The sequence below is a fragment of the Cynocephalus volans genome, chromosome 8 (genome assembly GCF_027409185.1).
Source record: "Cynocephalus volans isolate mCynVol1 chromosome 8, mCynVol1.pri, whole genome shotgun sequence".
NCBI classification, from domain to species: domain Eukaryota; kingdom Metazoa; phylum Chordata; class Mammalia; order Dermoptera; family Cynocephalidae; genus Cynocephalus; species Cynocephalus volans.
Genome location: NC_084467.1, coordinates 137,523,609 through 137,537,784, shown reverse-complemented (window position 1 = coordinate 137,537,784; position 14,176 = coordinate 137,523,609). Strand labels below are relative to the sequence as shown.

Sequence of the window (14,176 nt, the reverse complement as noted above, 5' to 3'; positions counted from 1 at the left end):
TGGATCAGAGAGTGTCATCTCTATCTTCCTTAGATATGTTTCCATCCAGAGTCAAATCTCAGAAGGTCTATATGTCTATAATCCAGGGTCCATGAGAATGACCATACACATATCCACATGCATATACATATCATCCAACAGATCCAAATCCCATCCAAAAGTGACCGTTTATGCAGAAGCTAAAACAAAGTCCTGCCAACAGGATGGAGAAAGGACAGTTGAATAATTTGGAAAAGAAAATGGATTTGGGAAAATCTGGCTATAGAATAAGGTCTACTAATCTGCTGCTGGTTGCTGGGCTTAGAATGTGGTAACCATGCAAATTTATGTGAAAAAGAGGGACAACTGGGAGGTCTCCATCCACAGACAGTAAACAGTAATGAGCTAGTGGGCACCATGCAGCCTAGAGCCAAGGTCAACCCCAAGTTCTCTTCAGAGGAGACGTGTGTTCTTACTTCCCGCCCGCAAACATGTTTTGGATATCAGAATGTATTCTCACAAGTCAACCCTTGTACAACCGAGGGCTTACTGGATCACTTTTCTAGCCATTTGAGACAATTTTCAGCCTACACTTAACATGCTTCAGTTTATCCAATGCATGCAAAATTAAACATATTTTTCCCCTAACAGTTTTTAGAATGTGCAATTGAGGAACAATCTCTGCCCCAGCTATTTTCCTCAAGTAACTCCCACTGACTCCCACTTTGGGAATTTGTTCTCAGTGCTGTTTTTCAAAACCCAAATACTACTTGTCTCAGGGAGAAGGGGGGTAGGTAGCAAGTTAGGCAGTGGCAGGAGAACGGAAAGAGCAGGATAAGAAGGAAGAGGCCCCCAAAGAGACAAATAGTAGCATTAAAAAAAAAAAAAAAATCAACCCAAGCAATCAAATCTAATTAGTTCTGGATACCCCAGGAGGAGATTGCCATTTATCCTTGTCCTGTTCTCATCTCCTTCTCTTTTCTTTCTTTTTACTCACTTGGTTCAGAATCCATGATTTATCCCTGTTTCATCACATACCGACACTTTACAGTGTGTTTTCTCCCTATGACACTCTGGGAGCCATCATTAGTTGTCCTCATGATGATTTTCTCAAACATCCCATCCAATCATGAACTAATTAAATAGCACATTGTGATTATGCACAAGGTGTGTTAAGAGTCAAAGAAACTAAAGCTATTTTGAATCTTTTCTAAGACAAATTTCAAGTCAAAAATGTATATTCGTTGTGAAGGTGGTCTTTAAAAATGTTTTTCACTTTTTTCCCCCTAGCTTTTCACTTACTCAAATCTCCTACATCAAGAGGGAAAGAAGAGAAAAATGAGATGCTGAGACCCCTCAGAAAACCTCTCTAGAGGCTTAAATCCATTCTCACTTGGACTTATAGAACTTTAGAACTAGAAAGGACGTGTGAAGGTATCTAACCAATTCCTCTACTGTATTGTAGAGGGAGGTGAGGCCTGGAGAGATTCAGTGACTTGACCAAGTTCTCACAGCTGGTCAGTGGCAGAGAACTTCAATTCCTGCCTGTTAACCTCAATTCCTGATGACCTGTAGCCACAGGCTCTTTCCCATACCCAGCAAGTTCCTCCTTCCTTCCATCTTCAGGTTCTTCTGCAAAGGTCTCTTCTACCAAGAAGCCTTTGAAAGTTCAAAATAATGCTTCTTCTCATAAACACATCTTGTTGCTACTTATATTTTTCCAAAAGCTGTCCTTGCCCTTTTGTCTATTTGTATAGATCCCTCTGTTTTGTTGGGACCGTATCAGATTAGTCTCTTTAGTGACAAGCTCAGGTGTCTGCTTTGTGCATGGTGTTGGGTCTCTGGCATGGAGCAGGGTAGGGATGACCAGCTAAGGGCAAGTCATGGTGGAGATGCCATTCATGTCTCTGTGGAATGAAAACAGTGCTCTTATTTTTTGGAAAGAAGTCTAAGGGGAATAAAATATTAGTCAAATATTAGTAAGGGGAGTAAAATATTAGTTATTGCGAAGATCACAATTTTATAACTGAACAGCTCCTACCTCCCTCTAAGGGGTTAAAAAACTATTTGTGTGTGTTTGTCTGGTGGGATAAGAAATAGTAAAGAGTTAAGAATATGGGCTATGGAGTAGACAAAGCTGACTTTAAATCTCAGCTCTTCCACTTACCAGCTGAGAACTTGAACTTGTTATAAGTTACTTATCCATGCTGAGCCTCAAGGGAGACAATGAAACTCACCTATAAGTGTTTCACATCACCCCTAAATACATTAGTTGCATATGCATATTGTCTCTCTCTCTCTGTCTTTTATATCTATCTATCTATATATATTTATATGCATATGTCTTTATATGCATATATGCATGCATTTAGCACAGTGTCTGGCACATCAAGGAATTCAAATAATGATAAATAGCATTAATATCATTAGCTGTATTAGTAGCAGGTCAGTACTGGAGAGGTGTTATTCTAGTTTATTTTGCTTGAAGATGAAAAGGGGTAAGAACTTATTTTGAGCTTTGGGGGGAAAATTTAACTTAATCAAGTTTTTATTTGGCTGTTCAAGAATATTTTAATTTTAGACTCAAATATTTGAGAGTTAGAAGGGACTAAATAGAAGTTATCAAGCCAATCTTAAACTTCAGCAAGAACTGTTTCCAGCACAGCTTGTCACCATTAAATCTCTACTGAAATATCCTCAGTGTAGGAGAACTCACTACTCAACCAAGTCTCACACATTTTGATGCTTGACATTCTATTGTATTTTTGAAGAACAAAACTCTCCAGCAATGGAGTTAGAGGAAGAATGAAACTAAGAGGTGGAGGCAAGAGACAGGAACAACGAGAACAGAAATTTCAGCGGTGCCATGAAGGGCTGCTGATTCAGCGAGCCTGGGAGACGCAGACACCTCCGAGAAGGCAGCAGCAGTTCAAAGGCAGCGAGCCACCTGACTGCAGGAGATGGCCCCACAGCTGAAGTCCTTTGCTTCAGCTTGAAGGAGCTTTCTTGACTAGAAAGTCAGTCCTCCTGAGACAAGCAGAAAGCCTGTGTATCCAAAGCATAGGTTTATGGGATGTGCTGCTGGTTATTTACAGTAGGAGTTTATCCATCACAAATGACCACTGTCTCTGAAAGCTCTTTTGGCTCTTCTGCTCAGCAGGCCTCTGGTTACCTGCATAAATATCGAGAGAGGGAACCTGATCTGCTTCTCAAGTGCTGAAACTAGAAAGAATGTGGAATTAGCTAGAATGTGGCCCTTAGGTTCCCTGGGAATAAAGAGGCTGGCAGGAACTCTATGAGTTGTTTACAGTGGTGAGTTTTAGGGCATAAATCTCAGCCAGTCAAGACTTAACTCAGACACGTTTGGTGTCACCACATGCAGGAATAACCACCACCTGATCTTCATTTAAGCCAACTCCAAATACCAAAGATCCTGAGAAGTGGATCATCATGGGCCTCACCCCTCCTCAGTCTCCTGGGGGATCCCTCAGGCTAAGAACAATGGCACTATCCTTGCTTCAGTTCTGCTGTTGCACCCACAGAAGCCCAGCTGCTTATAAGTCAGCACCATGATCTGACAACCTTAGATGAAGTCCCTACCAGAACACCTTGAATACCTGAGCATGCTGAATGGGGAACCATGGCACTTGTGAAATTCCCAAGGTCACACTGCAACAGGACCTTGGGAGAGTGCCCTCAGGCAAGAAGAGGTTCAAAGCACTCTCAATCCTGCATGCTCAGATTGCTAAGCCAGAGACGATCTGTGCAACAGCTGTCCCCCACCAGGCCCTCGGTGCACCAGCTCACCTGCATCCCAATGATGGCATAAATGAAGAAAAGCATGGCAATCAAAAGGCAGACATAGGGGAGGGCCTGGAAGGAAAGCAGAAATATGGCCATTAATGAAAGGAAGGCAGCTTCTGGGCTCCACAACCTGTAATCACTGGCAATATAGGAACTCTTGCCCTGAGGCTAATTCAAACAGAAAGCTAGGACTCCTTGTTTCCTGGGGCTGTTCTGTTTTGGGGTGCAGTACTTTTTTAGATGTCCACATCCTCTGACAGACATATAAACAGTTGGCCATAGAGAGGCTTGTAATTTATCTCCTGTCAAGAATATTCACTCACCCAGGAGTGTAGCCCATTCTCCAAGGAGAGCTGGGAAAACCTCCTGGTTTCATCCCACTTGTCATGCAGAGAATTAATAACCTGGTCAATTGCGATGCAAATTACACAACAAGCACCTAGCTTTGGCTTCCAAATCCCTGTATTACCCTTCCCACTTCCATACCCAATGTGGATCCCATAATGGAAAATCTGGTCTCACTTGCTTATCGGTTCCTAGAAGGCTCTTTCATCTTCTAATGAAACATTTTCCAGTGCTTAAGCCTCCTGATGGTTCACTACATTTCATGCAAAAGCCTGTTAAGTGCTGGTCACCATAAAAACCTGCCAAGAAGCCATGTGGCACAAAATTCCAAGTTGTGCACGCTTACTGCCACTTTGGGGTAACACTTCAGTGACGGGGTGGGGGGTGAAGGGCAAGTGAAGGAGGTGTAAAGCAGGAACCATCCTTGGTGGCTGGGAGAGAATGCAGACACAGGGCAGTTTGGATTTGGGGCCAGGGTGGACCACTATAATTCTGGGATGACCTCAGTGCTGACATGGAAGTGTGTCCTCTTTTCCATCCAGGAAGCTCCCGGGCAGACAGTGCTACCATGAGTCTCCACCCTGTCTCGAGTGTGCACACCACGAATCCCAGGAGATCAATTGAAGGCTTTCAGACTGCACAAGCAATGCAGAGCTATCAACGGAGCTAACGAAATGAAGAGCCCTGTGAGACTGTTTACAACTTGAATATATGATAAAATTAAAATGCAACTGAAAGCTCCTCTCCAATGAAGTGCTGACTCCCAAGATCTGTGAAGAGGAACGGCTGCCTTCCGAGGGGTGACATAGAGACCTCTTCGAGCAAGCTGAGTGTACAGAGGCAGGTGCTTGCCACCCGGGGTGCTGCTCCCTTCTGCCTGTACTTCCTGCCCTTATCTTACCTTTTTCACCCCAAAGTCTCCAGTCCCCAGTTCATCTCTCTCTAGTCCCAGCATTAGAGAGAAAACCAAAGATTCATTCTGTTCTCCTTTCTTGTCATGCTATAAATTCTAACACGAAATAAGGGGAAAGAGGGGAGAACTTCTGAGTGGGGGTCAGAGGTAAAGAACTGGATGATGCCTAGGGCTCGGGGCAGCAGGCAATGGCAATGCTATTTATACTGTGTGGCTTTCTGCTTTGTATTTGTAGAGGCTGCCTTTGTTCAGGTGGCTTTAAGAAATCAATTTCTTTTCTTTTTTTTTTTTTTTGGCAGCTGGCCAGTAACAGGGATCAAACCCTGGACCTTGGTGCCATCAACATAACGTTCTAACCAACTGAGTGCACCAGCCGGCAAGACATAAACTTCTTTACTATGTCTCAGAACTGTTCCGAAAAGGAAACACCTATCTATAACACAGTGTCACCTGGAGGCAGATTCGCATGTTCTCCAGCTTATTGGCTGGAATAAGCCAACCATTTGGCCATCAACTTTTGACCTCCTTTTCTTTGGCCTTAGTAGTATTTAGTTTTACAGAGAATTGGTGATTATGATAATGTGACAGGATGACACATATTTCTTAAAAGATTCACTAACAACTGAAGCTTGTTGGGCAGTCCTTTAAAAATGTGTGTGTGTGTGTGTGTGTGTGTGTGTGTGTGTGTTTTAAAAGTAGCTTGTGTTTTCAATTCTAAATCCAAATTCACCCAAGACACAGAGGGTAAATTCTTGCTAAGCTTTTAGATTTCTCCTCTGTCATCTAACTTTGAGGGGAGGCCTCTGTGGGGGTTATCATGCCAAACAATCACTCTGGATATGATAAAAATGTCAAGGTTGCTCCTAGGAGCCTGAACATCCATACAAATGGTCTCACATCTCGAACTCGGAGGTCCTTGATGAAGAAGTAAATCAGTAATTCCATGGATGTGGGCTGAACTCCTTTTCCAAATGATGAGAAACTATAAATTCAGTTCTTTAGTTTAATTTCTAATAAAAAATATACAGGTAATTAAAATCAGGAAGGCAATTTGATGAATTCATGACTTCTTGCCTTTGAATCACTTAATTTCATCAAATTTATTTTTAAATACATTCATTAAAAAACTTTTTTATGAGAGAAAAATAATAGGCACTTGGATAACACTTAAGCTCCCAAAACCTTAAAAACAACTAATTTATGATATTTGCTAGAGCCGATAGATATTTAAATATATTTGGAAAACTTCTTTTACTGGAAGTCTCTGCCATTGAGATGGGTCTCAGGTGTCAATTTTTATCTTAGGTTGATTATACACACACCTCTGTATGGCCCCATGAGAAACTCACCATATTAACTTGCCCAGACATCCCTATTTCTTTGTAGGTCACAGAGGTGACCATCAGCAGGCCAAACATTCACTGGTTCAGGAAATACACTGATGAAGACGTGGGTGGGACTGAGTATGAGTCATCTTGCTATGAAACACAACCTAAGGAGTCTTCTGAAAAACTGTTATGTGAAATAAAATCACTGACAAATCCCTGAAAATGCAAAGGACATCTGACTACATGGCTCTTTACATGGATGGGATGCTCAGGAAATTTGGAATAGCTAGGGAGGGAGCACATTTCATAAAATATGTCCCCTGCCTCAGCAGACATAGGATGCCTGAGTTACAAAGTCAAGGTGTTTTTCTAGAACAATATTCTACCCAGTAGATATAAGCTGACCACCACCCAGCCAAGCTGTGCTGTAGGTAAGAACCGCTGCATTTATCAAATGCTTCTAACAAACACCCACTCTATTAGCTTCAACTTCCCAGAGGTGAAGAGACTCGTGTAACAATGCTGGTGACACAGTGTCACCTGGCTGTATCCGATATGATGGGGCCGCCTCAACCCTCAAAGAGGATTTGCTGGTGCCTCTTACCTTAAAGGACTGCACAAAGGTCCAAAGTAAAATACGTATGGTGTACCCCTGACGCAGAAGCTTTATGAGGCGGGCAGCTCGGAAGAGCTTCAGAAAACTCATATTGAAGCCGCTGGTGTTCACCAGCTGGTGGACCAAAAGGAAGCACATAATTAGTGACATCATGTTCACTTAGAAAAATCTAAGCCCTAGTATTTGCGTACTTATCCCTCATTCAGATCATACCACTGGACACGGTCTCTTTATTTCTTTGTGAACCACCACTCCATCTCCTGAGCCAGCCAGTGAAGTCCATCTCTCTAAGCCTTCCCAGGCCTGCCCTCTACTCCCAGGTAGAATGGGGAAGAATGCCCCGCACACGTTAGACAGAACTGGCCTGCCCAGTCTTCTACCAAGTGCTCTGAGGTCTGGGCTTAGAAGCCAAAAAGAGCAGATCCAGGAATCCCTCCAGCACATGATAGCCCTCCAATATACAAAGAGTTAAAATGAGCTTTATGAGTCTTCTTCGGGATGAACAAATTTAGGGAAACAATTCAGGTCTATGAACTGAGGGCAAAGATAGTTTGCTTTTTCTGAGAATCTAGCAGAACACTGTGCACACTAGCCCTCTTCTGACACCCTCTGTGCCTCTCACCCCATTAGATGTCTGCTGTTTGAGTCATGTAAATCAAACGAAACCTTCCGTGAGCCCCAGTGCCACTCTACAGCGTGTACTCTCTGGCTACTGCTCAAGCGTGAGGCAGTGAACTCCCGATACTTAGTGGGATGCACATTTGGTTTGCTGGGTTAAAAATGGACTGAATGTGAAGAGGATTTTTTTTAATGCTACCCCAGGGCCAAGCTTAAAGACAAGGCTCTCATGGGCCGCTCACCTTGCTGTCTGTCAGGATGATTTCTGTGATACTGCCAATCACAGTGATGAAGTCAAAGATATTCCAGGTGTCTCGGAAATAGTTCTGCCAGGTAAATTCAGTCATAGGAACACCAGAAAACGGAAAAGAAAGGAAGAAACAAGAAAGAAAAAAAAAAAAGAGGAGAGAAGACATGGTTCATAACTTTGTCACTTGGAATTAAAACTTGTCAATTCACACACAAGTTCACTCGAACTTTGGCTTCAGTTTCCTATTTCTAACCAGAAATGCTGTGTCTCTTTTACTAACTTGGGAATTTCTCATTTGGAAAGGAGTTCCATCACTATTTAAAGACCTCAGGTTTGAAACTATCACTAAAAACTCATAGATAAGAAAGTTTAAAAAAAATTTTAGCAAGTATGTATTGTTTAGCCACTTCATTGGGGTATGACTGACAAAAAGCTGTACATATTAATTAATGTGTCTTGAGAAGTTTAGGGATGAGGATACACCTGTAAAACCATCACTGCCGTCATATAACGATAGCTTTTAAATGGCCGATATGGCATCCAGTGACCCTACAAAAATACAGTGTGACTTGCAACTATCCACGAAAGTCACACGAATGACAAGTGACTAAAGGTCACAGAAATGCCAAAAATCTCCTAACTCCGTCGATCCTTTTCAAACCAACTATTGATTGGCAATAAGATAAATAGACTTCATCTTTCCCCCTTTCACTGCTCTGTTACACTTTTTCAGGAGGTTTAAATAAGTAAAATACAAGGAAGCAGTAATAAAATGAGTGGGTTGAAGGAGATGGGGGAGATAAAAGGATTTGGAAAATCGACAGCCAGAGAACACTTCACTTAATAGGACAGAGCAGACTATGCTTCCATCTCCTAGGTTCAGGTGAATACAGACCTTGGACTATGTTCCTTAAAAAACAAACAGAAAACATAACACTTGGGCTTCCAATAAAGTCACTTGCCTGCCCCTGTGAGGCACTTCGCATAGAGACTGTCAGAGCACTGTAGAAGTGCACCTCCTCCCAGCCTCGCACCTAGCATCACTGAACCCCTACCATATGTGCCAGATGCCTGGCATTCTTTCAACTCACTTATTCCTCTCACAGACTCTATAGGTAGCTCATGATACATACCCATGTTCACACGTATTGAGTGGAAGGGTTGGCAAGAGGAGGGGGAAAAGATGTGCAACAGAGAGAGAAAAGGAGAGTGCACAGAGAGAAGTTGCATTCGATAAGCATTACTTGGAAACAGGCACTTCATTTACATTACCTAAGTGAATACACCCAGCAAAGTAACTAAGGCTGTGAAGTAGCGGTGGTTATCTTCATTTTATGCACGATTAAACTGAGGTTTAGAGAGGTCTGATTCCAAAGCCACATGCACCTACAGGGCATATAGAGAAACTGAAGCACACAGCTTCATAAACTCCCTTTCCGTTAGGATACTTGGTCCATCAGTTGTGGGGCCAAGTTGAGTCTCTGAATTCCTCAATTCTAAGGCTCTCCTATTGCCCAGCCTGAGGTGAACTTCCTAATTCTTGGTGCATGGATCTAGGTCTCAGAGGACCAGAAGTCCTGGATTCCAGTTGAGGATGCTTTACAATACAATGTAGTACAGAGCAGCATAGTGTGGGATATGGACTAGAACAGCACTGTATAGTAGAGACTTTATTATGAACTTTGAAGTCAGATAGACAAGGATCTGAATCCTGGCTCTGCCTTTTAGTAACCTTTGGCAAGGTATTCAACCTGAGCTCCAGCTCATTCATAAAAGAAGAAAATAATAATGTCTATCTAATATAGTTATTATAAAGATAAAATAAATATGTGAAGCATTTGGAACTTAATAGGCAACTAATGTATATACTTCTTCCCCTTTCTTTTTCCTTTTCTCTTCCCTTTTTATTTTCACTCTGCTTTCCAATTCTACTGCCTTTTACTAAGTGATCCTTAAAAATCTAAGCAATTTTTCTAAACTTCAATTTCTTCATTTAAATAATAATAATAATAATAATAGTGGCAATTATGATAATGATTATATCCACGATGCCTATTTCAAAGTCATTGAGAAGATCTGTCACAATAGCATATATTGGGGTATTCTCAAAACCTAGAGTGCTATGTCCATGTAAGGACTTATCAGGACAAGTGGTGCCTTTTATAGTGTGAAAATGCCTCCAGACCTTGAATGAAAGCAGTGGGGTGAGGGTGGGAAAAAGGCAGGCTCCAGGGCCGAATCATCTAGTTAAAGCCTGTAAGTATGTATTCAGCATTCACCATAGTTAGAAATATAATTGGGGATTTAAGTCACAGACAATGTCAATACCACATGCAAATAATCAAGATGCATAAAAAAACTTTCCCTGTTGTGGCTCTGGCTTCAACCTCTCTCTCAGTTCACTCTGCTCAGGGCTAGACTGTATTATAAAGGCATCTTTGTTGGTGGTAGTTTTTTTTTACTTTTTATTTCCCCAAGTCTCAAAACACTCCAAAGGAAGTCAAACAAACCACAATGCAGCCACCTGCAATGGGCTCCCTTCAACTCTCCACCCAAAACAATCAAATAAATGGCTTTTCAAAGAACCATTAGGAGACCAAAAGCAACCCCCACAATCAACACTCACAATTACCAAAGCCAGCCCAGAGTCCTTGTTAAAGCTGCCACCAGACACACACTTATTCAGATAATAAGCAAAGTTTTTCTTCTTGCAGGGGGAGCCTTATACATATATAATTTGAAATCGCAGCTCACACGCCAAATAAGTGTGAAACAGCTGTCAAGTGGGCTTATTTGCATCCCACTGAACTCACTGCGCACACTGAAGCAAGGAGGGGAGGTGGTAAAGGGGGTTATTTTGTTTATAGGACACTGAAGCAAAGGGCTAGGTTTTCTTAACACTCTTGAGAGCAGATGTAAGAATTTGTCAAACAATTATAATTAGCAGTTGAACAGAAGTAAAAGGAGAGCTCGAACCAGAAAAATATATTCCCAACCCTCCCCAAACCCAATTCCAGAATCCTCCCTCCACCCACACACAACTCTTAAATGTCATTGACCTTTGTAAGCATAAGCAATAAACATTACATGTAATAATAAACATTAATGTTCGTTGGCAGAAATTACTCTTCATGTTACTAATGAAAGACGAATAGGTAAAATCTATTATTTGCTGTGTTTAAGTCTAAGAGGGACAGATATTTTCCTGTTTGAGTTATAACATTTTTATATCTTTTACCAGTAAATAAGCACTCAATGTTTATTCATCTAATCTCTGTTTTTCTCCTTTATGTACACATAAATCACAGTTCGAGTAAAATCCAGGGATCCCCCAATGGACCGTGGAAAGAATGTGACTGCAGCAGGGCTGATGGCTAGGAGAGTCTAGAGATGGGGACGTGGCTTCCTTTGCTCTCCTAACCCTCTCACACAGTGTCTCGTCTCTATGGCAGTTCAGTGCGCAGTCAAAACTAGCCCATAATTAGGTGGGCAGGTGTGTGCACCGTTTCTGGAATAGTGGTAACCACCTACTTTCCAACAAAGGCTGGGAATGCACCCAAAAGGAAGAGATGACAAGCCTGATGCTGGGACATACCAGGAAGCCAAAAGCGATGATCTTTAGGACGCATTCCAGGGAAAACACCATGGTGAAGGCGATGTTCAGGTACTTTAGGGCCAGTTCATAGGTACAAGGAGCAGAGTAGTACTGCCGGGAAGAGAAAAGAGAGGAAGAGAATCAAAGCCTCAGGTTGAGAGGGGTAATACATGTCACCGAGGCTGGCCACCTCTCGATCCTGCCCTGTGTGGGACACTCTGATATGTGGTGTAGGAGGAGAGATGGACATCGAATGCTGGGGAGGAGAACTACATATCCTACCTAGCAAACAAAGCAAAGCAAAGGAAAACACAGACCGAGATCACACCCACATGGCTTAACAGCAAAACAGCCAGCCTTCCTGGAGATGGAGGTGGGCTGGGCAGAAGCCTTTTCTCGAGTCAGTTACTTTCTCATTTAGTGTTAAATAGGAATAGGACCGAGCATCTCCTAATGCTCTGGCACTCCCTTAGCCCCCATGACCAACTCTGTCTCCTGACATTTCCGCCCTTGTCTGAAGCTGACTCTCAGCACCATCGCTGGACTTGGAAGCTCCTGGATTGCTATTCTCTGTTCTCACCCTGTTTGGCCCACTGCACCCCCAAAGTCCCAGAGGCTGTGCTGCTGAACAAGATAAGATCAAAAAGAGAGTCCACGATGGAAAAGTAGGAAAAGAGGCGACAGACTGGTATGTTGGAGTGTCTCTCTTCCCAGTGTTTTGGTGATGTGCGTGTGCACAATTGCTCTGGGAGGGAATAGTCACTAGGGTTCAGCTGGTTCTCGTGCCTCCTGCAACTCCCGTCACCCTCCTCTCACCTTCATCATCAGCACGACGGTGTTCAAGGCGATCATGGCCATGATGGTGTACTCAAAAGACGGAGACACCACAAAGTGCCACACGCGGTACTGGAAGGTGTGCCTGTTCTGCGGCATATAGCGGGTGAGAGGCTTGGCGCTGATGGCGAAGTCGATGCACGCCCTCTGCGGGAAAGTCACAGTTGTTAGTCCAGGCTCAAATCCCCTAAACCTTGCACAGTGGTGGGATCTCTCTGTTCGATGGTTAGAAGGGGATGGTGTATGGAAAAAAGGGCAGGGCTAGACGGCAAGAAGGGAAAAAGACAACAGGGATCATCTGGACAAAACTACAGGCAAGATATCACCTTAAATGAGTACGTAGAGCTGGAGGCATTCTGCTACGTGGGGTGAGGACTTATAGTTATTAATAAAGTCTTTTTACACAGCATGTGGCTGAGATATCGGATGCCCTTAGAAAAGGCAGTAAAGCTCCATCTGCCCATGCACTCCTATAGCAATGAAGTGCATTTCTCCTACAGTCCCTCACCATTTCTAGTTCCGTTCCATTGTAAAGAGACTACTGAAACCTGACAATGTTCAGAACTATGCTTGTTGCTGAAAAATTGGTGATAAGAAAAACTCCTGGCCCTTATGGCAAATATACACCGTGGAGGGTCACACTCAGGTGGGCAGATGTCTTAACGTTATAACTGCGGCATGCACCTTTGCCTTCTAGATGACGCACATGTAGAGACTGCATCTTAAACACCTCAGGCACCTGCCACTTCTCTGTGCCTCACACCTGGGCTTTAAACAGAGCAGTGCACAGAAAATGTTTCTTAATGACTGAGTCATTAACTTTCCCATCTTCTCTCTACAATTCTTAATAAAGTTAAGAAAATGCAGTCTTCTTTCCTAACACTGCTGGTCCGAGAGTCCTTTCTGGAGCCCCTGCTGTCCTCCGCTCCAGACCACTCTCGGTTACCTCGTTCTTCTCCAGGCTGCATTCCTCCATCATCTTGTCCCCTTGCTCTTGGAAGGTGATTATGATGAGAGCCACAAAGATATTGACAAAGAAGAAAGGGAAGACCACAAAGTAGACCACGTAAAAGATGGACATCTCCATGCGGTTGCTGCGGCTTGGGCCTCGGTCTTCCTCTGTCACATCTACAGAATGCTGCAAAACTCTGTGGGGACAGAATGAGGAGGCACAGAGGGTGGATGAGTCTTGGTTTCATTAGGACATGTGCCATTTATTATGGTTCTTTATCTGACTTCCTTGACTTTGCAGATCCTCCATTAATTTTTTGGATCCATAACCAACTTGGTGAAGATCCACTGGCACCCAGTCCACTGTTCTTTCTAGCTCCTGTTCCACCAGGCATCCAACTCCTAAGCAACAGACTGACCTCATTTGATAGTGGGTTGTCATGTTCGATACCAAGTGACTCCTGGATCTCCATCTGACATTTTGCTGCCAACTAGAGTATGCTGCCACCAGAAAGTGGTGTCTTAGTTATTTTCCAGTTTCTGAGAAATGAGCCTTCAGCTAAGGGCAGCATAAGAACCTGCATTCTGTTGTCTGCTTCATAAAAATTAAAATCACAGAAAGTGACTCTGAGCTGACAGCTCATCCTTAACGCTTAGACCTCTTACTATCAGGTGCAGAACCAACCTGGAGGATAAATCTGTCTAAAACAGCCCTCAGGGACTCCCCTAAGGGATGGAGAGCTGCTCACAACCCATTTGTTCGACAGGAGTCAGGTGGCTCCACTCAACTCCTCAACAATCCGTTAAAACATTGAGTGTTTCAAATACTTCCCTGACTGTCATTCCCCCCTGCATTTTTGCTTTAAGGATTTTCATCCTTCCTCTGCCTGTCTCACCCAGTCACTACCACTTACTCTCCCTGGTACAATAACAAAGGGATAGT

The 14,176-nt window shown here is 43.1% G+C and overlaps 1 protein-coding gene across 3 annotated transcripts in view; it reads right to left on the bottom strand.

Moving 5' to 3' along the window:
* The window catches only part of CACNA1E (calcium voltage-gated channel subunit alpha1 E), a 310,184-nt gene that overhangs the window by 25,605 nt on the left and 270,403 nt on the right, over nucleotides 1-14,176 (bottom strand). For all 3 annotated transcript variants that reach the window (XM_063103647.1, XM_063103648.1, XM_063103649.1), the window contains 6 exons: nucleotides 13,229-13,430; nucleotides 12,265-12,429; nucleotides 11,449-11,559; nucleotides 7,846-7,929; nucleotides 6,974-7,099; nucleotides 3,787-3,852 (listed from right to left, as the gene is read on the bottom strand). In XM_063103647.1, the coding sequence (XP_062959717.1) occupies nucleotides 3,787-3,852; nucleotides 6,974-7,099; nucleotides 7,846-7,929; nucleotides 11,449-11,559; nucleotides 12,265-12,429; nucleotides 13,229-13,430 (754 nt within the window). The remainder of the gene's footprint in view (nucleotides 1-3,786; nucleotides 3,853-6,973; nucleotides 7,100-7,845; nucleotides 7,930-11,448; nucleotides 11,560-12,264; nucleotides 12,430-13,228; nucleotides 13,431-14,176) is intronic.